At 40.2% G+C, this 24,442-nt stretch overlaps 1 protein-coding gene across 8 annotated transcripts in view; it reads right to left on the reverse strand.

The window, feature by feature from the left end:
* Positions 1 to 19,635, reverse strand: part of LOC134661321 (polyhomeotic-proximal chromatin protein-like) — a 50,748-nt gene extending 31,113 nt beyond the window's left edge. For 3 of the 8 annotated variants that reach the window (XM_063517331.1, XM_063517326.1, XM_063517329.1), the window contains exons 1-11: positions 19,126 to 19,635; positions 12,193 to 12,838; positions 11,036 to 11,224; positions 10,505 to 10,690; positions 8,373 to 8,528; positions 8,046 to 8,174; positions 6,045 to 6,157; positions 4,131 to 4,275; positions 3,450 to 3,540; positions 2,334 to 2,369; positions 266 to 432 (exon numbers count right to left, since the gene is read on the reverse strand). In XM_063517331.1, coding sequence (XP_063373401.1) covers positions 266 to 432; positions 2,334 to 2,369; positions 3,450 to 3,540; positions 4,131 to 4,275; positions 6,045 to 6,157; positions 8,046 to 8,174; positions 8,373 to 8,528; positions 10,505 to 10,690; positions 11,036 to 11,224; positions 12,193 to 12,838; positions 19,126 to 19,160 — 1,893 coding nt within the window. In that variant the 5' untranslated portion in view covers positions 19,161 to 19,635. The remainder of the gene's footprint in view (positions 1 to 265; positions 433 to 2,333; positions 2,370 to 3,449; positions 3,541 to 4,130; positions 4,276 to 6,044; positions 6,158 to 8,045; positions 8,175 to 8,372; positions 8,529 to 10,504; positions 10,691 to 11,035; positions 11,225 to 12,192; positions 12,839 to 19,125) is intronic. The other 5 variants (XM_063517328.1, XM_063517327.1, XM_063517330.1 and 2 more) reach the window with 4 other exon arrangements.
* Positions 19,636 to 24,442: the final 4,807 nt, after the last annotated feature.

Consider the following 24,442-nt stretch of genomic DNA (forward strand, 5'->3'; position numbering starts at 1 on the left):
TAGGGGCTATTCATAAATTACGTCATTTCAAATTAGGGGGGGGGGGGGGGTTATGGACATCGGATGATGGTAGCATGACGTAGGAGGAAACGGGATCATTTAAGGGGGAGGGGGTCAAAAATCGTCAAAAATAGATGACGTAATTTATGAACAGCCCCTTAGGTTTATAAAACCTTAAAAGATAAGCGTATCATCATTTTATTCTGACGTATGTTTGAACCGCAAACTAACTCATAAGGTCGCAATTCCGATGATGGCATAATACCTTGTGCATTTCATTAGTCTTCTGGTGCGAGATGCCGGAGGCGGAGGGCTGCGAGTGCGCGGGCAGCAGGCTGGGCTGCGAGTTGATGACGCCGAGCGGGCTGAACACGAACGTCTGGTTCTGCGTGGTGGGGATGGTGGGGATCGTCGTGTAGCCTGGGAACGGAGCTGGCGCACCAACACACCTTTACACAACTGTACCAACCGCAACGTTGCGTGGCTGACCGTGCGTTACGTCATACGTCAATTGACTTGATCACTTGAGGTATGAAGACAAGCGAGTCGCGGCCACACGTGCTAATCTCGATGCCCACTCGACACCGAGCTGGACATTTACGCTGTTACACGACTCTTGCGAGCCGTATAGAACATAATATGGTATATGGTGTGGTAAAATAACTGAATTGATACTGTGGCGTCTCCTCCAGCTGTCACTGTCGACGACTTGCCACATAATTCTAACAGATGGCGTTAGTGAGGTAGAAACCTTAGAGACTTGTAATTGTCGCATTCTATTTCTATGACAAACCTACATCGCACTTACGGAGTTTCAAATGTCACTTCTATATAATACTCCTTCTGACTATCTCTCAGCGGACTTCGGTCCCCAGGCATAACACTCGCCTGGAGAGAGTACTCTCTATTGCCCTCTCTCTACCTTCGCTAAACTGGTGACCCCGACGTGATAGCTGGAGGAGACGCCACAATACTATTTGATATCTCACTGTTAATTTTGAATATTATTAACATGTTCAAATGTATAGTTATTTAATGGCAAATGTATAACGAATTTAAGATTAGTCTGATGATATGCATCTGTGAGAACTACAAATAGGTATAAGCGTTTTCAATTTTTTTAGATGTGTCATAAGGAACCGCCAGTCCGCCAAATACAGCTTGTACGAAATTATCCCGTATTTGGCAGCACTGGCCTTACGTTGAATACGATTTCATGTGTCATGGCGTAGCCAACGTAGCAAAGTACTTCAGACGAAAGTGGAAGATCGCGCGAGAATGCTTTTCCATACAAACGTAGTTCCCATTTCCCTCTGGATATTAACGTTATAGAAATAATTTTTATTACAAAGTTTGATGTCTATATATTAATCACGGATATGCCCCTTCGTTTTTTTTTTTTCAGATTTTTGAATTATTATCTGATTTTGCGGCAAATAAAATTTGTATGGAATTAGTTATTCGTTCTAAATCCTAATGTTGTATGGAGAACGGAGAAGTGGTCGTCCACTATCCTCTTATTTTATTATTTCTTCATTCTTCTCAGAGACATTTGAGGCAAAATTATCTAAATAGCGATATATTACTAAAACAATGCTGACATTCGAATTTAAACTGTTGTGAGACATACTAACATTGAATAATTTTACGGTTTAGACTCACTTAAGAGTCTAAACCGTAAAATTATTCAATGCTGACATTGCAAATTTATTCTTAGAATACGAAATTGTGTAAATATACGGTAAATATAAAAAAATATACGGAATTTTCCGACACATCAATCATTATTCACAGATCAATAAGTCATTGCTCAATCTTAGTTTGAGATTTCAGTCCCTGAGAAGAGAAAGTAATTTTATAAAATGATAACATTATCATAACAAGAGAGAAAATATTATACAGACAGCCAGAATGTTCAAGGAAATCTTAAAAGTTGAGTGTCATTTTGATATTGGTTAATTGGGTCATGTTTCAGACTTTATTTCACAAAAAAAACTTTTAAGATCTCACTGGCTTTTTTGGTTAACTAAGTGAGTTTATCTAAAAGCAAGCTAAATAATTGTTAATAAGTGCTTCAATTACAACTAAAAGAATGTAACAATAAATGTGTAAAAAAGCGGACGCTCCAAACTAGAACCTACAAAAACAGAACTCAATCGCTTCAACGTTTTCAACAAAAGCTTGGAACAGAACGGAATTCAAATGCCAATTATTATTTTGATCAGTACCAAATAAGGAAACAAAACGAGACTCCCTCGTAAAATCAAGACACACAGTCCATCAATCACGAGACTGAAAAACCAAATTATAATCCAATTCCAAAATTTATAAACCTTGTTCCTGATACGTCGTTAGACCTGCAAAGTTTACTGAAAAACTAAATAGTGTGGAAGTTCATATTCACATTGGGATAGTAAATACATTAGAGCTGCTTGAATATACTATGAGGGTTTATAGGTAAATTCTACAGAGGGGGCTGCACTATTGCAACAAGGGGTGCAACAACCGATGAGTAACTAGGATACTGTATCAGCGAATGTTGGCCAGCTGTGGGTAGCGGTGTTAGTTACGCTATCGCTTTCGGAACCTAAGCTGCTAGTACTGAACATATGATGAATAATTTTGCCGCGCAAAAATGTCGTGAGGAAAACATTGATGACTAATTTGAATGCGTTCTGAGAGCAACAAAGCCCGCACGCCTTCAGCGAATGATTTACACAAGATGTACGAAAGTAGGGTGGGTGCTGGTGGCGCTTTCGATGCAAGGACAGATTCTACTCTCAAAAAGCGAACCATACTAAAAAAATATAATTTTAGTTGATTTTGATTTATGAGGCTACTAGCTGCAAGTGATGTAAATTGCAGATGTATTTTTAATTATAATGCAATAATTCGCTCATCAGGAATAGAATTGATCCTTGCACTGTAAGCCCACGCTCTTGAAAAGCCAGTGTACGGTTTGCCGCGTACATTATTTGTAAATAGTACTAAAATGTTTAACTTCTAGGATCTATCTAAATAAGTGCCAGAATTATTTAAGTATTTAAAATTTTCCCATTCAATCGCTATTTTAAATAAAAACATTTATTCACGACAGTAAAGGTCAATATAACCACTATTAGCAACGCAATCTGTCTATTTGGGACAACTATTTATAGCAGGAATTAATGTAAGTAAACTCAGCAATACTATTAACTTAGCACCTTTGCATACAACCATCTATGCAAGGGCTCTCTGTTGCTGACTGTTCATAGCTGCTGGACTGTTACAGGTATTGTTAGACTAACTATAATTAACCCTTGGCCTGCAGACTGGCTAATATTACTATTGTGGAATGTATTAATAATGTGGACCTTTAGATTAGATGCATATCTCTAGCTAGAGGGTAAAAAGTATGCTCGTAAAGATGTACGAGTAATATAGTGAAATGTATCAGTATTGGTACCAACCGGCTTGCCCCTGCAGTACTTGCTTGCCCTGCGCAGTCAACATGTGCGGAGCCAGTTGGTTGCCCTGAAACGGCTTTCCCGCGGCGATCACCTGAAACACAATACAAGACAATTTTTTTTACTTACGTAAAAAGATAATTTGTGTGTAACAAAACGTTGTGACGAGAATCATTATACGTTGTCAATATCTTCGTCCGTGACAAGTTAATTAGAAACACGAAAAGCCGCCGCCTCGGGGATCAAGCCTTTCAAAGAGGAAAAGCTTTTCAAAAAAATAATTTGCGGTTGTCGCCAGCCATCTGGTGCGAAATACTACTGTTTACGGATAATGCTATGCTAATTGAGTTGCGTAACCAACATGGTTACTTTGTTTGGATTATAGAAATGTAATGGTGTATCATGAATCTGCATAGTCGACCTGTTTGGGCTGTGAACGTCAACGACTTTCACCTTATAAAAAAGAAGTAATGATCACAATTGTATGTATTGGTAAACATGTTCCTGTTTATTTGCGATTGCAATTCAACTCCTTCAACTTTTATTCGATAGTACCATTATTCCCACGACATTTAAAAAAATACGAAGAGTTCCGTATCTTATCTTCTGTCGAAGCATTAAAGTAGTCACCAAAAATACCAAAACGACGTTGAGCATGAGCAGTATTCAAATATATTCAAATACCTGTATCTGCTGCGAGTTGATGCCGGGGTGCAGGATGTTGCCGGGCATGAGCAGCGGGCCCTGCGCGTTGTACAGCTGCTGCAGGTACGTGCTGTTCTGCAGCGGCTGCTGGATCACCTGCACGCGGCTGTGGCCCCATTCGGCGCTGCAAATCAACACGTATTCTTATATTAATAACTTGGAGGATACAACTAAACGGAGTAGCCATTAACAGGCTTTCCCCTCTGTCGAAAATAGGCGGCCAACGGTCATACACAATGTATGGACTGACGTTTATCTGACATGGCTATTTTTACGTTACGCATACATTTGACGTTCCCCTCCCCCGCAAAAATCGGCAGACTGTTTTGTACAGAAAATTACAGACATGGCGTCTCCGTTTGATTATATCCTCCAAGATTAATAACAATAATAACCGCAGAAAAAATACACTAACGAACCTAAGCATAATAAAAAGCTGAGATTTTTAAATACTTGGCTCTGTAAGTTAGCGTTAAGAATATTTTCTCTCCACTTAATGTCGGTATTTCTAGTAAATTTGATTAAGTCACCCAATTTCTTTGATCAAATGCACTTTGGACATAAATATTGGACAGATGGAATAGCACCCTTATGTGCATGCTGCGCGCACGTATATACGCGCGTGGCACGTAGTATGTACAGTCACCAGCATATGACTGTGGGCAGCCGTGCAAAAATATCTGATGCTCCATTGGAGCTATAAGTATATGACGACACTACCTTGGTAAAAATATGTGATGCTTTGTGGCCGGCAAAAATATCGTTAGTCTGTATCCGCATAAATATCGGATCGCTTTAAAAATATTTGATTACTTATAAAAATCAAAAATTATGTGATTACTCTCATCTGGCATAAATATCTCTCCACTGTGAAAGCAAATACATCGGATGGACGACGGACCGCCTATTATATATCTAACACGTTGGAAAATCATAAATATGTTATCGATCTTCAAAAACGAATCATACATGTTTGGTATAGAGCCGTAAATTGTATGAAGTGATTTGACAATTCACGAAAACAGTGCAGACTTGTCATTGTATATGTCTGTCTCACATTATATTCTATCATCGATTTGACGGAATAAAATGGATATAATTTATTTGTAAGTTTGAACGTATCATGAATCTAGTATATAACTGGATCTGGCATGAGGGGTGGGGAAATGACCGAACGGGATAGTCTTATGTATCTTTCAGTAGGAGTAGCAGCGAAAGCGCTATTATTGTTTGTCCTTGTCACAGTCTCACAAGTTGACTTCTTCATCATTCTTTTTTATGTAAGGAGGTTTATTACACATCTTCTATTAAAAGTATACCTGATTTTTTATTATGTCACAATTTAAAATTGCAAATGAAATACGTGAGACAGACATATGCAATGACAAGTCTGCACTCTTTTCGTGAATTGTCAAATCACTTCATACAATTTAAGGCTTTATGCTATCCAGGTATGGTTCGTTTTTGCCGATTGATGACATATTTCATAATTTCGTGTCAGATATAAAGGCGGTCCGTCTGCCATCCGATGTATTTGCATTCCCAGTGGAGAGATATTTATGCCAGATGAGAGTAATCACATCATTTTGATTTTTGTGAGTCATCAAATATTTTTAAAACTACCCAATCCGATATTTATGCGGATACAGACTAACGATATTTTTGCCGGCCACAAAACATCACATATTTTTACCGAGGTAGTGTCGTCATATACTTATGCCTCCAATGGAGCATCAGATATTTTTGCACGGCTGCCCACAGTCATATATTTATGCTGGTGACTGTACGATTTAGGTAATAACTTTACTAATTAATAATGGGATTAAGAAAGCCGCGAAACTTCTAAACTTTTTCGAGCGCTATTCTCTACAACTTGCGGAGTACCATACCAACCTGATTTGCTGCGGGTGTTGCGTGTTCGGGGGCAGGCTCTGAAGCGGCGGCATACTAGAGATGCCGGCGCTCGTCTGCTGCTGCATGCCCGCCGCTGACTGCTGTTGTTGGACCTGCACAAAACGAATGCCTTCTAACTATCCTTACTCGAATTAAAATACCTAGTATTTTACCTACATATTTACACACTTTTTAGTATTTGCTGTGTAAGGTTGCCACAGCTCAACGTAAGTGCGGTGTGTTAGGGTCGGCAACGCGCATGTAACTCCTCTGGAGTTGCAGGGTTACCATCATTCATAAACCCACACTCGTATTTTTTATCCCTTCATTATGTAGTAGCAAAGTTCCTAGTCACATAAACTACGATTAAGTGGCGTGGTTAAAGAAATACGCCACGAGCATAGCTGTGCCATTCTGCTGCTGGACCAGCGTCTGGTCTACTGCACTACTCACCTGGTGCGCGGCCAGGGAGCTGGGCATGGAGGAGACGACCGTGACCGTCTGGTGACGCTGCTGCGTCTGCTCGTGCTGCGCCATGCTCCTCTACTGCTGGACCAGCGGCTGGTCTACTGCACTACTCACCTGGTGCGCGGCCAGGGAGCTGGGCATGGAGGAGACGACCGTGACCGTCTGGTGACGCTGCTGCGTCTGCTCGTGCTGCGCCATGCTCCTCTACTGCTGGACCAGCGGCTGGTCTACTGCACTACTCACCTGGTGCGCGGCCAGGGAGCTGGGCATGGAGGAGACGACCGTGACCGTCTGGTGACGCTGCTGCGTCTGCTCGTGCTGCGCCATGCTCCTCTACTGCTGGACCAGCGGCTGGTCTACTGCACTACTCACCTGGTGCGCGGCCAGGGAGCTGGGCATGGAGGAGACGACCGTGACCGTCTGGTGACGCTGCTGCGTCTGCTCGTGCTGCGCCATGCTCCTCTACTGCTGGACCAGCGGCTGGTCTACTGCACTACTCACCTGGTGCGCGGCCAGGGAGCTGGGCATGGAGGAGACGACCGTGACCGTCTGGTGACGCTGCTGCGTCTGCTCGTGCTGCGCCATGCTCCTCTACTGCTGGACCAGCGGCTGGTCTACTGCACTACTCACCTGGTGCGCGGCCAGGGAGCTGGGCATGGAGGAGACGACCGTGACCGTCTGGTGACGCTGCTGCGTCTGCTCGTGCTGCGCCATGCTCCTCTACTGCTGGACCAGCGGCTGGTCTACTGCACTACTCACCTGGTGCGCGGCCAGGGAGCTGGGCATGGAGGAGACGACCGTGACCGTCTGGTGACGCTGCTGCGTCTGCTCGTGCTGCGCCATGCTCCTCTACTGCTGGACCAGCGGCTGGTCTACTGCACTACTCACCTGGTGCGCGGCCAGGGAGCTGGGCATGGAGGAGACGACCGTGACCGTCTGGTGACGCTGCTGCGTCTGCTCGTGCTGCGCCATGCTCCTCTACTGCTGGACCAGCGGCTGGTCTACTGCACTACTCACCTGGTGCGCGGCCAGGGAGCTGGGCATGGAGGAGACGACCGTGACCGTCTGGTGACGCTGCTGCGTCTGCTCGTGCTGCGCCATGCTCCTCTACTGCTGGACCAGCGGCTGGTCTACTGCACTACTCACCTGGTGCGCGGCCAGGGAGCTGGGCATGGAGGAGACGACCGTGACCGTCTGGTGACGCTGCTGCGTCTGCTCGTGCTGCGCCATGCTCCTCTACTGCTGGACCAGCGGCTGGTCTACTGCACTACTCACCTGGTGCGCGGCCAGGGAGCTGGGCATGGAGGAGACGACCGTGACCGTCTGGTGACGCTGCTGCGTCTGCTCGTGCTGCGCCATGCTCCTCTACTGCTGGACCAGCGGCTGGTCTACTGCACTACTCACCTGGTGCGCGGCCAGGGAGCTGGGCATGGAGGAGACGACCGTGACCGTCTGGTGACGCTGCTGCGTCTGCTCGTGCTGCGCCATGCTCCTCTACTGCTGGACCAGCGGCTGGTCTACTGCACTACTCACCTGGTGCGCGGCCAGGGAGCTGGGCATGGAGGAGACGACCGTGACTGTCTGGTGATGCTGCTGCGTCTGCTCGTGCTGCGCCATGCTCATCTGCTGCTGGACTACTTGCGATTGACCGTCTACTAATTGCTGTAGAATAATTATAAACATTATTTAAAAAACTACCGCTAAAATAATTTCAATAATTTTGAGATGTTAAGTTAAGCCGAATAAATTACCTTTAAAAGGAAATGTTACATTTAATTTGGAAATAATATTAGCTCGGCTTGTGGGTGACCGTGTCAGTCAAGAAGTAATCATTCCAATAGATAGTTGTATTGTACGTACTTGTTGCTGTTTGATGTCGCCGCTCATGCCGGCCTTCTGGCTCTTGTCGAAGAGCAGATTAACGTTGCTCTGCGGCGAGGCGAGGAAGCTGAGGTTGATCTCGCCGATGCCGGGCACGTTGAACTGCTGCGTGTGCACCGGCTGGTTGTTCACCACCTGACGGTAGAAATTACATTCACACAAACACATACAATTAGAAAAAAAACACACCACTGCAAAGCACATACATATGCTCAAATCTAACGACGCAACAGTCAGCAGTAGAAGTTGCTAAGCGGATGAGGTGTTCAAAATTACCTCTTATTCGCTTAACAATAAAGTCGCGTCAAAATCATTATGAACACCAGGCCCGCTTAGCAACTTCTGCTGCTGACTGTACTTTAGACGTTACTAAAGAGGGGTGCGCACTGCGCAGTTCACAAAAGAAAGGAAACAGCCCCGGTTTTTTTTCATATCGTACTCATCTTTCGTAACCCTCGCCTTAGTTAAAACTTGTATTTTATGTTATTAATAAACTATTTACGTTTAAAAGTTAACATGGAAAGAAATACCCCACAAACAAATTAGTTACCTAAGACATCGACATAATTAGCTGAAAGAGAAATTTATTATATTCTATCTGTGTTATGTACTCGTTTTGTGCAATAAAGTATTTTACTACTGTTACTATTACATGAACTAAACTGCCATGAAGTAATATTATTACTGACTAAATGGCAAAAAAGTCTTATGTAACAACTGGCTGCGTTATTGTATAACATTATACTCGTTTAACTATTGATGCGTAATAACATACAGAGCATTGTTAGACCCGCACCCCACATTTAATTAAAGCATGCGTCGTTGCAATATGGCTACCATAGGTGCGCATAAATCGTACTTTTCCAAAATGGCGACGGGATTATAGGGGAGCGAAATATGTACCTATACAGATTAGAGGGAGGAACGGCTCGCGTATTATGGAGGGTGTCTACTTGCACAGAAAAGTTCGCCCTCGTATAAAGCGAGGCGGTATTACCGCCGCGGTATCCCAATATTTTATTTGCTATCCCATTATATTAATCAAGAAGAAGAGTGTTACTCCCTTTAAAAAAAATACAAATTAAATATTCGTGTGACATTTGTAGTTTTGTTTATTTTATTGAGCATATAGATAGGGTGACATTACGGCTCCACAGTGAGGCAGAAAGAAACAAGTCACTTATTGTTAAGAGTGGCCAATAACTATAGCTGGCACCCTGTGTGGTTTGTAAATATGCGTATAATTTTAGACAAAATCCCAAATCCAAACTTCCCCTTCATAACTTTACGAATGGCGGCTCTCTTTGCCATATGACAGTATACGCTAAAAGAAACTAGTTTATTCATTCATACGAGGATTTGCTCTAAAGTTCTAATTAGGTAACAGTCAATGTATTAAATATTGACATGGACCAAAGTGTCCAAAATATTTACACTTAACCAATTAAATGGAATTGGAATTCCGAGGGATCCTCTCTCGTATAGGGCTTTACAGCCACGAACACAAGTGTCGTAACCGGGATGCTGCTTAAACATCTGACACAGATGGTAAAGGCCTATTATTATATTACTGAATCGCGATTAGAAAGGGATTGAGATAGCTGTCAATCCATATTGATTTTGACGTAAGTGTATGGAAATCTGTTATTTCTAATCCCTTTCTGATCGCGGCATGATAATATTACAGGGATGTTGCGGATGCCGATTTTTTGACATCCGCGGACGCGGATTTTTAAAGGCTCACATCCGCGGATGCGGATAGATACATAAAAAACGGCAAATATTACATTTTAGTAATTTTTATTTAAAAAAACCGGCCAAGTGTGAGTCGGAATCGCGTTCCAAGGATTCCGTACATTAAGTCCCACTCACGCTTAATTGCTCATTTCTAATAGGTTTTTTTGGCTAATGACTAAATTACCTAGCAGTCTAGCACTTACGCTAATGCTAATACGTTCCTGTACCGACCTGTTCCACATCCGCATCCACATTAAACTCCGCATCGATTTTATGCGGATGCGGATGCAGATGCGGATGTTGAAAATAATGCGGTAGTTCTGCGGTTGCGGATGCGGATATTCGCAACATCCCTGCTATATTATATCACAAACCTGCAAAAACTTTTGCTGTTGCAATTCTTGCTGTTGAGTAACTTGCTGTAGCTCTTGTTTCGGCTGCTGCTGTTGTTGCTGCTGCTGTTGTTGCTGCTGCTGTTGCTGCTGCTGCTGTTGTTGCTGCTGTTGTTGCTGCTGCTGTTGTTGTTGTTGCTGTTGTTGATGTTGAAACTGCTTCTGCAACTATCAGAAAATAAGAACACAATTAAGACTTCTGACGCAACAATATGCACGTACATATAATATATGAAATGCTCTGATACATATTTTCAAAATAAAATTTACCGTTATGTATAAAAAATGCATTGATTCCTAATACTTTTTTGGCTATGGTAGTACAAGTAAATATAATAATTGCAATGACTAATTATACAGGATGTTTGGTCCATCATTTGCCACTGGGCACAGATTTTTTATGAGGCCTGAGAAGATATCAAGATAGTAATAGAACCAACTTATCTGCCATTTGAATTACCAAACAATCTGTATAGAAACATAATTTAATATGTATATACATATTATACATACTAGCTCTTGTTGGTCTTGCTGGTTTTTAATATGTTGCTGTATGGCCTGGTGCTGCCGTTGCAAGGCCTGCTGCTGCAACTGCTGTAACTGTTGTTGTTGCTGCAACTGCTGCTGCAATTGCTGCTGCTGTAGTTGCTGCTGCAATTGCTGTTGCTGCTGTTGTTGTTGCTGGATTATTTGCTGCTGGATCTGCAGGAAAAACAAACTTGGTTAAAATGAAAGTAATAGGTACCAGTGATCGACAGGAACAAGTAACAGTAAAATTTTTATCGAAGAAAATAAGTGTAGGGAACCAATCTCCTAATATGGTCACATTGTGCAGCTACTGGACAGTGTTGCCACATTAAGAAAGACGCTTCCTACCCTTAGTATCTTAGACAAAAATGTTGGATGAAAATGTCAGAATACTGGTCACTGGTGCCACTACATTAGGTTAAAATGTTTTTTAATCACATAAGAAGTAGTGAAAAGTTATCCATAGGCAAACAACTCACAATCATCATTAAATATACACATGGACAAATTTAGAGGAATGCATAAATAAGGTTTAATTAAGTACTGGATTACAGCACCTAATCCCAAAATTAGTAATTGAACTTTTTTTTTATTGTAATTAAATTGGTATCTACTCAAAGGTTAACTGGAAGAAATCCCTCAAAGGGATACGTTCGCCTTTGTTCCTCTTACTATTTTTTTGTTAATTTTTAATATGTCTTTTTGTACAATAAAGAGTTTACTACTACTACTACTACTACTAAATTGGTCCATGAGTGTATTAGATACATAAATCCTCAGAAATTGATTATTTCCAAATCAACCTAATTTAAGACCAGGTGCTTGTTTCATGAAATCTTGCTATACAAACAAGTCTCTTCATGATTTATTTATTATAAAGACTATTACTTCTTTTTATGCTTTTAATTTAACTTAAATGTGATGTTTTGAAACATGTACCACACTGTAGTTGTGTAGTCTATCCATTATAACAATAATTAATCGTCAAACCATGGCATTTTATTGTCCTTGACAACCTACTGAACCTACAATGTTACTTAATTCTTTAATGTTACTTTAAATATATTTAGAAAAAAAAATTGTCTTAAAAAAAGTTAAGTACAAAAAAATAAAAACATGTTCACTAATTAAATAAACCATACCTGCAATTTATCATCCTCCTCTTTCTGATTCCTATATCTATAATCCTCGTTTTGAACAAGATTATCCGGCTCCGTTTTAGGCTGTTTTAATTCTTGGGGCCTTCGAAAGGTATTGTTCTGTTTATCTAGCGCTAATAGAGTGTTTGCAGCTTCGTATTTATCCTCGAAAGTGATTCCTGCCTTTTCTGCAAGTGTTTCCAAACACTGCAAGGGCCTCTTGTTTGGCTTCTGCTGCCCCTTTGGCTTGTCCTGGCCAGGCGACTGTTTGGGCACCGTCCTAGTTATAGTAATACTATTTTTGTTGGTGTCATCTTTTTTATCATTCTTTGGCTCTAAAGTGAAATAGTTTTTAGGGTAGTTAGCGTCTTTGTCTTTGTCAGCATTGAGAGAGCCGTTCTCGATGAGTGTGATTGTGGTAGAGTTGGCTACTTTGATGGTCTTGTCCTTCTCGGCGGGCTGGACCTGGTGCGCGGGCGCGGGGGGCGGGGACAGCAGCTGCGCCGGGACATGCTGCGTCACTGCGGGGCTCGCATTCTCTGGCCCGCCTCCGGCCTTCTCCCCTTTTGACACCTGCTGGAACCCCGCACTTTGAATCTGCTCCTTATCTTGATCTTTCTTCTTTTGGATGTTGTCTAGTATCTCCGATCTGAAACGTGAGCCCGAATTAATTAACTGAGAACTTTATCACAAGGAATAACTAACATCTTAGGAATACAACAACATAAAGGTTAGTAACGACAACGACACCCCGCGTATTAACGATACCTGTGACTACCTGTGTTTATTTGGCATTTATAATTTTTCGTTTCTTAGAAGGGAGCAACACATGGCTAATGTATTGCACTTAGATCTGCTAAGGGTTTAAAGAACTAGGGTCCAGTAATTAAACATTAAAGGATATTAATTATTATACTATGATTACTAAATATAAAACGTAGTGATAATTTTCACTATTTTATTTTATTTAATATTTTTTGACATTGCACTGTAGCCGCACACAGCTATCAATGTGACAGTAAATTGACGTATCTGATAGTGTTGCTGTTGCACTGTTAATTTAACTAAGGTGGTTATATACATAGAAGGTAGGATCCTATAGAAGTGGTATGTACGCGTGCCTCCCTGAGGGACAAAACATACGCAATGCGACACTATGATTGGTCGAATTTATTTGTTGTTGCCCACCATCTTGGAGGATACAACTAAATGGAGTAGCCATTAACAGGCTTTCCCCTCTGTCGAAAATAGGCGGCCAACGGTCATACACAATGTATGGACTGACGTTTATCTGACATGGCTATTTTTACGTTACGCATATATTTGACGTTCCCCTCCCCCGCAAAAATCGGCAGACTGTTTTGTACAGAAAATTACAGACATGGCGTCTCCGTTTGATTATATCCTCCAAGCCCACCATAATCCATACTAATTTACGGTGAGGAATAAAAAAAAAATGTGAGACAGTGACAAGGACAAACAATAATAGCGCTTTCGCTGCTACTCTTATAGGTGAACCAGGATCTATTGAGGGTGCGCCATGTTGCGGAATTTCACTGGAACTAATTTTTTCATACTACACTGAATTGTCACCCTATACATGAGAATAACAGCGCCCTCTTGACAATTATCATATATTACTGGTCAGGCTATACATAAGACTATCCCGTTGGGTGATTTCCCCCCACCCCTCATGACCGATCCAGTTAAAATACTAGATTCATGGTTGGTCACACTGGCTGCGATTCGCACGTCGCTCCGATGTGCGAGCGGGATGTCGCTATAATATAGTGTGTCAAAGGACTGTCTTATTTCAAACATAGACAGAGATAGTCATACCTACTATCGTTGTCTTACATTAGTACTCTAGCACCCAAAAGAAAAGGATGAGTATAGTTGTTTTTGTTCCTATTTACTGACAAATAGGTTTGACCATCTATAGTATTTGTATTTATTTATTGCAATTCACATGTACATTACAGGTTTTCCAAGTACTTAAGAGTATAGGTAGGTACACAAATGAATGACACATGAAACCCTGATGGGCGCACACTGGGCGCAGCAATCAGGTAGATATGTAAACAATACTAGTCGTTTCGAGCATAATTTCATCAATTGCAGGGTGGTTGAATAGTAAATATTCTAGAATTATACAAATAAGTAGGTATGTACATTTTTCTTTCGCACCGAGACCGTGGTACACAACAAGTACGATTATGTAAAATGGATCAGCTATATTTACTCGCAAGTAGGTATTTAGAAGTTAGACCAGCGTACCTAATATTTATTTGCTGTTTACTCATTTTCATTAAAATACTCCTGTAAGCTGTAATGACATTTTTTGATTAAGTATTGTTTTAAAGTTTTATTAAATATTTTTTCCAATTCGATGTCTTTTATTTCGTTAAGTAAATTGTTATAAATTTTTATGGCCATATTTTGTGGGCTTGTGCTATGTAGTTTCAGATTTGAGTTTGGTGCTATGTAGTTTCAGATTTGAGTTTGTTGTATGTATAAGGTTATTTTTATATCTCGATTCGTATCGTCTAGGTTGGTCAGCAATTTTTTTAAATAGAGCGGGGTATTTACGTACAAATTTGCAAATTTCAAAGATATAAATTGAAGTTAAGGTTAAGATTTTAAATTTTATGAAGTAGGGTTGGCAACTGTCAGGGCAATAGATATTTGCTAATATTCTTACGCATGTTTTTTGGAGAATAAACAACTCGTTTGCATCTATGCTATTCCCCCATAGGATGATAGAATATTTTAACCATGAATAGGCGTACGCGTAGTAAGCTGCAAGGGCAGATTTTAGGTCAGTGGTTTTTTTTAGTTCTCTTAATGCATAGGTGAATTTAGACATTTTATTTGCAATCTTTTTTACGTGCGCTTTCCAATTTATATTGGAGTCGATATCCAAGCCAAGAAGTGTAAAGCTATCAACGCATTCTAGTTTTATGTTATTGTATGAGAAGTCTATTTGTAACGGGGTTTTTTTGGTAGGGCCCAAATTGCATTAAGTCTTTGAAAAATTATTTCTAAGTTATGATCGTTCATCCAGTGAGTTATAGCCCTAGTGAGTTCATCCAGTGAGTTATAGTCGATTTATAGCCCTAACCCCCCCCCCCCCCCCCCCCCCCCCCCCCACCGCACCGCAACCTTGGTGCGCCGCACCCATAAGTGAGATCGAGAAACAGTTACTTAACTATATATTAAGTAAGCATATTAAGTTTTTTTCTTTGCAAGTGTGACGAAAAAATTATATTAACTCCGGGGGTAAAAATATTGCAAACTCGAAGTCTATAATTCAAGCCTGCGGCTATCGTGAATCTAGGTATAGACCTCGTTAGCAAAATTTTACTTACCCGGCTTAAGGTTCCGTCACACAGGCGCGTTTTCCGGGCGGGACGTGAGCGGCGCGCGAGCGTTTTATATGTAAAAACGAAGTATAGTCCCGCAGCTTTGACAGGCAAGTGAAGTTGTGAACTCACCGTTACGTGAGTTAGTGATGTTATCATGTAGGTGGAATTATATCGATATTTTATTTTTTTACTTTAAAAGTGAAACTTGGCAACGAAAATATATAAAGTCATATTTTGTAAGCTTCTACCAATTTAGTACCGTTATAGATTCCTGCTGATTGGGTTTAAGGATAGTTTTTAGGGTTCCGTACCTAATAAGGATAAAACGAAACCCTTATAGGATCACTCGTGCGTCTGTCTGTCTTGTCTGAGCTTATTTTCTCCGAATCTACTGGACCTATTAAGTTTAAATTTAGTACACATATGTAAGTTTGTGACCCAAAGACGGACATGTAACGAAAACAAATGAATTTTACACATGGGGGCAACTTATAACGAAACGGGGTAAACGAGAAAGTTAAAAAAAAGGTTTTTAAACTATATCATGTTACATATCAAATGAAAGAGCACATTATGAGAATCTCATATTTTTTTTTTAATAATTTTAGGATAAACGATTTAGAAGTAATTCCCCTTATCTCCGAAACTACTGGGTTTAAAATTATGAATAAAATACTCAATATAGTTCTTTACCTATAGATAACAGGAAAACCTATTAGAACTGTGCAGTCAAGCGTGAGTCGGACTTAATTCGTTTTTGATATTGTTAAGAATTGTGTAATGTACGGAACCCTTGGAACGAGAGTCCGACTCGCACTTGGCCGGTTTTTTTCTTATGATATTGTATCGAAAGTAGACGAATCGCCTGATGGTAAGCGATTACCAAGTAGTGAATAAAAGTAATTAGAGAATTAAGAAGGGACAAGTAATTATTTATTACGACAAATAGCACAGAAACACATGTTGCGCTACTTGTCCTAGAACACTCGTCTTGTTTTAGTCTTTAGTCTATGCCTAGTTAGAACTAGAAAGAAACACATTATAAGTACCTATGTATGTATTTCTCACGCGCGACAGTGGATAGGTATTATGTACACACCCGTGCTTCTTGACGGGATTAGCCTACTCGGTTCTGAGGGCCTACCGCGAACCACGTCCGACGTGTTTCCTCCCTGTCACACTTACGTACGAATTTACAAGTGCGACAGAGAGGCAACACGTCGAACGTGGTTCGCGGTAGGCACTCTGACCATTCAGGTCACTTGTTTCAGATGTTTCGATTAGATGTACGCGTGTAACAGAAAGGTCTACAATACCAGTCAAACGTCCTTTTGCAATTTTGAAGTCGATTAAATAAAGGAGCCCTTCGGCTTTCCAGGCGAACACATAATGACTATAATTAGCAATTGCAATGCTTAAATTTATGGGTGCACAGTGCGCAAGGGTGTGTGTATTGTAGGTATGTATATACAAGACCAAACAGGATTAAGGTGTGCATTTTGTATCGGTGTGCGAGAGGACGTACATGGCTTCCTATGTTCTATGTCTATGTAGATATCAGGGGTTATCGTAAGCTGCATATATACGCATATACTTAAACAGAATCTGTATATCTATTACAGACCCGTGAGATCACTTTCTTTAAAATTTTAATTACCTTGCTCGACTAGCTTCTGCCTAGTGCCTACGACATCGTCCGCACATAAAACTGTCTTCCAACTTCCAACAGTTTCAACCCCATTCGCCTGCCTTAGGGGATGATTTTTGGTGTAAAAGATATACCTTAATCATATGGTAATAAACAATCTGTGTATAGTATTAAAGGTAAACTTGACTGACGCGGTTATCACACTGGTGCGAATTCGCACGTCGATCCATTGTATGAGCGTGACAACGCTATGCGCGTATATAGTGATATCCCGCTCGCACACCGAAACGGCGTGCGAAGCCACATACAATGTGTAGGGTACTGTTTACTTTTTAGTTAGTTTAGTTTTAAGGTAATTTGACAAAGATGGTATTAATTTGGTAATTTGAAAGGCTATTTGACAACTGTTTTTAACTCGAAATACTGCTCATAAGGGTGCGTTCACAGTGTATGCCACGGCAAACCTGCAGGATGGAAATAAATTGAAGACAGGGATACTAACTCAAATAAAAGAAATTGTAATTTCTTTTTCACATCACTTATTAGAAAAAATGCTTTTTCTTCCCTGCTAGGAGGAATGAAAGTGGTCCTTTTCTTCCCAGTTAGTAGGGATCAAAGTGCCGCCTTGCGCGTTAACACTTGAATCTACGCTCGGGATTCTATTATAGAATCCTTCGCTTGTTTCAGGATTCAATATACACCCTTGCCGTAGATATATCATTTTGCTCCCTTATGACAAAATCTACTAATACCTACGTTTCATAATATTTTTTTCACTATCTACTTTCGTTTCTACCATAAAAGATAGGTACCAAGTTTTATTGCAAATCGCGAAGTCTCACTCAACTTAGAGCGGATTACATACACATACTAGAAAACACGTCCATTTATGACATTCATGAAAACTTAGAAGATTCGCGAAACAAAACTAAAAGAAGGTTATAATTTATAATTATGTATCTGCAGATACATAATCAATTAATCATAGTTCACATCATCATAGTTAGTGCTGTATGTGTTTTTTATACGTCGTACGACTAGATAGGTACCAGTAACCAGTACCAAGGAGGTGAGTGGGAACCCAGTCGAGCACAAGAATAGATTAACTTGGCTGGATTGTTTAGTGTTCACAATAGAGTACAAGCTTAAAACTAGATAGGTACACACTACCAAGGTTTTTGTAAAATGGTATTACTTTTTAACATGCATCAGACTAGCATCAGTAGCATCTAAACTTAAACTAAGACCCGTTAAAATTATTTACATGCTGAACTATATTAATATAACTCTGAACTATTCCAAAGTTTTTTTAGAAGATATTAGTATTTGTTATATTAGTAAGCGTGATGAGTTAGGGGATTAGACATAACTAAAATAATAATAAGGAACGGAACGACCCGTCTGGCATTATTTCACAAGGGGAAGCAAAAAATAAATGAAAAGGTGCGAGAGAGAGAGGGCGCCTTGGATTCGCGTGGTGTTAGATAGAGAGAACCGACACAAGGGGAGTCAGAGCGCGAACCGGTTCTGCATGTGTGCAGACAGACGGCGTCCTCCCTCCCCTAACAGCCGACCGTCGAGCGGTAGGGCCTCACATTGTCAGCTTTTACCAGAAGCCTTGCAATAATAATAGCCACAGAGCCCCCTGCCATTACACCAGTGCTCTACCCTTGCGTTATAGCTATGGCAGGGTGAGCGAACGGATACACTGAGGTGTCATGTCGGAAATCATCCCAAATAGGGTACAATCAAGGCAAATTTTATCCTTTCTCCTTCACTCATTATTATGTCAGTCTAGTCACACTCGGTTTGTCAATGTTGATATTGCTATTCGTGTCCACTATATCGATGACAAATAGCTTAGACACACGCGACGCACCCACACCGATCGCAATCATAAAATAAAAAAATAACATAAAATACCTTTTGGTGTAAAAACCATAAGAACAACGTTCCATCGTTTCAAAATAAAAGGTTAACTGAAACGTAAGCGCCGTCCCATGCGGCAGTGATTAAAAGAAACAAACAAAAAGGTAAGGATTGAGACATTCGCACGGGTGAAAGTAAACACAACACTTATTATCGACGAAAACGACATACAAACACACTTTATCGATAGTCCGATGCCCGTCTCATTGCAACAATAACCTTCTTTTCGAATGGCGAAACACAACTGCGCGCGCTACCGGTGAGGCGCACCCTTGCCCCGCGCCACCCCACTCTACCCCGCTCGGAACCGAACCGCTCACCCGTCGCCAATAGAACGCCTGCTGGAAACCCAGAGCAGCCATTGGTCGGTCGGGTTTACAACCGTTCCACAAACAAAACCGGTTATTCAGATCGGCACGAAAGCACACGAAAGGGCGCGAGGGACGAAATTAGAGTTTGTGCGATTATTAATGCTACTATAGCCATCCCGTTCTAACGCTCACGTGCAAAAGAAACGGCGAAGTCCGAAGCCGTGATGGCTCTTCAAAGCTAGCGCCATACCAAAAAGCCTAGCCGACAGCAATATAACTGTTCCCTATTTGACGCCCATTCTTAATGCAATAAAACTGTCATCTAACCTACTAACAGTAATAAACAATGTTGAATATGTTATTAAATAAATGTATATATTTAATATACAACACATATTATTATAAGTCGCATATTACATATGTAGAAATATTGTTGAACGTATAAGTTAATAGATATTAAACCAGGACCTGGTAGTGATTAAATTGTTACCTTAATTATTTTATTAATATATTAACAGCACTTATTATTAATAAATAACAACACTTTTGCTGGCCTGTAATAAGGTTTGCGATGGGTTTACGAGTCGTACAGTAGTCACACTTGCTGTAAAAAAATGTTGGACTAATTTACATTGAATTCATTGAACACACAACTACTAGATTAGTTCTACCTATCTATTCATAAAATACATATATTTTGATTCCTAATATAAAACCTGCATTATTCTTAGAACTAGTAGATCGAAAAGACCGCAAGAGACTGAAACTAAGTTATTAAATTAAAATAGGTATCAATGGACCTACGTAGCCAAGCAGTTTGACGTTTTAAACTAGTACTTGATAGGTAGGTACTTTTATAGTTGTAATATTTATTAATGTTATAATATTAATAGTTGTAATATTAAATTTTATTTCATTTACATGTTTGTAAGAATTCAAAGCTCGAATTACAAAATTTAAGTACAAATATTTTTACTTAATAATTATTGGCTTTATATCCAAATTACTTAATACATTAATAATATTTTTAATAACATAATTGTTAATATAATTTTTTTAGTTACGGATTGTTTAAAATGCCATCTATATTTTTGTAATTGAGTTATTACGACGTGTCAGTATAGTGCCATCTATGGGACTTTACTCAAACTTATTACTCCTACAACCATAGCAGTATAGTGGTGACTAAGGTGTCGCTAGTAGAGCCATTAATCTATAGGTACTGATTTGTATTATTTTATTTCTGAATAAGGAAAGTCTAGTTTTATTTTATAGCCTTATTATGTAAGCACTAACAATATTCCCTTTACTAAAATGACAGTTGATTTAATTAAGCAGGCTGGGCTGTGGATTGGACAATCGAACTGTTTTTTTTTTCAATATGTACATAAGTATACATATACTTATGTACATATAATAATCTGGCATACAAAACAAACACTTTTTTATATCTATCTTTTTTCAGTATTACTTATCGATATCGATAAAATATTGGGTCGAGGCCTATAATTCTTTTTTGTCACAGGGTTCAATAGTTTTCAGTTAGGTATAAGTAATAGAGAAATAGGAAGGTTAAAAGCTAACTAATTCATTTTTCATTTGGTCTTCTTCCTCGCGTTGTCCCGGCATTTTGCCACGGCTAGGGTTTGCAAGATCCGTCAATTTTTCGGATCCGGATATTTCGGATATTAAAATTTGACGGATCCGGATATCCGGATAATTCGGATAATACGGATCTGTATCAAGAAAGGTGACGAAATTTACAACTTACATACAAGGAACAGCTAGTAAAATGTAAAATGTTCATATTTTAGTTAATTACAATTATTAATAATAATTATTATTATCTCAAAACGATATAAATAAGTATAATAAGATATTCAGTGTAGTCTTAATTAGGTATTCCTATTAATAATATTATGCATTTTTTTAGGAGGCCGTAGTCGATTTGTAACCGAAAACGCCAAAAATGAAGTAATTAAAGCAAATTTATTTCTATATATCCGCTCAGAAGAATTAATTCTAAAGGTGCCTAAAAACACCGCTTTAACTTCGGCGTTTTTACTTAAATTTGCCATTATAAGCTCACAAAATAGAAAATGGAGAAAAAGTTACATTTATGTACTTTTATTATTTTATACCGGTGTGGTGTGATATAATTTATTCTATTAAAAAACGTACTTCCTTTACCTTGTTAAAATAGCTATACCTTCAGTAGTTCGACTGAGAAAAATGGCTTAGGAAAAGTATCTAACTCATTTATTCAGTCCCCATTACAACAATCTTCCATTATAGGTATATATAGGGTTTGCAATCCGGATCCGAAATGTATTAAATTATCCGGATCTGGATCCGGATCCGCGGATCTTCCCATACATTTTAGATCCATCGTGCAAACCCTAGGTATATATAAATCCAGTTAATTACTACAAAATAATGTAAAATTACTACAAAAGTTTCGGGAAATTAAGAAATTTGGGCTACAGCTTCTTAATAACGAGAAAAAAATATCAATATTAGTTACTCAGTTAGCAGCACATCAAGCACATGTTATTTATGTTAACAGAAGACTGGGAACCGACACGATAACACAAAAAAGTCACTGATAACAACACGCACAAGCACTAATGATGTTCCAGGTAGACGACTCAAAGGCGACTGAGCGAAAACCTGATAACAATTACTTTAAAACATACAAATATTTACCCTTATTCCAGTCAGGAGGCATGCAGGTAGCTCGTTTTAAGACTGTTACTGTTACTACTGTTTAGTTTAAGCAATATTTGTATTTATTTTATGACGTTATCGCGTACCAATAACGCGACCAATGCAATATTTAACGGATCCGTGAGATCCGAAATATCCGGATCCTATGAGACGTTGGATCCGGATCTTAGATTTGACGGATATCCGGATATTTCGGATATCCGGATATCCGGATCTCAAACCCTAGCCACGGCTCATGGGAGACTGGGGTCCGCTTGGCAACTAAACAAGGCTCTTATTGGGATTAGTCCGGTTTTCTCATGATGTTTTCCTTTACCGAAAAGCGACTGATAAATATCAAATAATATACATAAGTTCCGAAAAACTCATTGGTACGAGCCGGGGTTCGAACCCGCGACCTCCGGATTGCAAGTCGCACGCTCTTACCACTAGGCCACCAGCGCTTCTTATTATTTAACCCTTAAATGCATTGTGTAGGACGCCGCATACAAAACAAACAAAAAATAATAAAACGGCCTGTACCTAGATAGAACAACATAATTATGTAGTAGGAAAAGTAATAAAAGGTAAACAGTTATCTAGAGTTGTTAGACCAAGATAACTTGAACGATTTCGTCAGCACAGACTAGATATGAGCGCCGCGCCGGCGCGCCGCCGCCGCCGACGAAATTTTCGCGCCGCCGCCGCCGACGCTGCGCTATCGGCGTGGCATCGGCGTGACCTTGGTAGCTAGTACTACTTTCAGAATCAGATAATATGTTTTTAATCGAGTTTAGATCATTAACGGCGCCACTTCAAATAGTTTATAGCCATTCAAAAGGTATTTTAGGCCCAATATAATTCAAAAATATCGAAGGCAATTGCAAACTTATCTGTCTAGTAATCGCGCTACTAGTCTTGGGAAAACGAAATTATTTAATATCAATTTTAACATCAATATGCTTGTAATAAACATACTGATTTCCTTCCATTTTTATTGTGTGACATTCCACATTACAATTTATAGATTGTATATATACGATAGTCAATAGACATATGTCAATCACAATGAAAAAATTAACTGTGATCAACTCTGGCTAACGTGAGACTCGAACCCACATCTTTGGATTACCGATCCAATGCATAACTAATTTTGCCAGCTAACCATCATCATTTACCGCGAATTTAACCATTGCAAGCATGGTTAAACGTCTTTAAAAGGTATAAAATTGGGTTAAATTTGAGATATTAAGCGTTTCCACGTCCAAACGTCCGGCCGTTGGCTTCGCACGGAAGGGCGTCGGAATCGGGTCTCAATTAAACTTGGCCACTGTTCAAATTTCAAGCTTTGCTCTCTCACAGCTCAATCTTTGGCTGTGCATCGCTCGCATGGAATTAAACCGCTATCTGAACCTGCAAGTTTTTGGCCCTGGTTGGAGCTCAACTTTCGGCCTGTTTTAAAATGCTTGAGCATTGGGCCTTATCCGATCTTAGCTCCATTGCAGCTCGGCCTTTGGCGTCGCACGAATGCGCCCGCAGGAAAGCTCCAGATCTCTTTAACACTATGGCTTCAGTCTTTATCGGCCTGTACCCTCGCTCTGCTCTCTAGCAGCTCGGCCTCGCACTGAAGCGCGCCGCAATCGGCGCTCCAGGCGTTCGGCCGTCAGCCATGCTTACACTTGGCTTTCGAACTTAGCTGTATGCTTATCTGCAGCTCTTCCTCTGGCCTCGCATTGGGAGGCGTCGAAATCAAGTCTTCGGTGTTACATGGAGCTCCGAGTTGGGCCTCACTTTTTGATATAATTCGGTTTTATTGGGTCGATATTGGTTAATGACGGAGCTCAATTTTCTTTGGACTGTTGACAAGACGTTTCCCTGATCATAAAGAAATATAGTAAGACAAGAGTGCTCACTCCATACATCAGTTCAGACTATTAATTTCAGTGTCTACATCTAGCATCGCGTAGCGGAACTATCAGTACTGCTACTTGACAATAGATGTAGCACCGACCGGAAAGTCTTATCTCAACAGCATAAGACTTTCCGGTCGGTGCTACATCTATTGTCAAGTAGCAGTACTGATAGTTCCACTACTCGATGCTAGATGCTAATAGTCTTTTTGGTACTAAAACTGATGTATGGAGTGAACACTCTATGTATTTTTTTCTCTATGCCCTGATACAGCCAAACCGCAATTTTTAACTTAGCACAAAAGATAAGGGCCTCGCTAAGATCTTCCGGCCAGAGCCTCGCCAAGATTAAGACCGCCTCTGATGCCGCGCAATACCTCATAT

Source organism: Cydia amplana, chromosome Z (genome assembly GCF_948474715.1).
Source record: "Cydia amplana chromosome Z, ilCydAmpl1.1, whole genome shotgun sequence".
Classification (NCBI taxonomy): Eukaryota; Metazoa; Arthropoda; class Insecta; order Lepidoptera; family Tortricidae; genus Cydia; species Cydia amplana.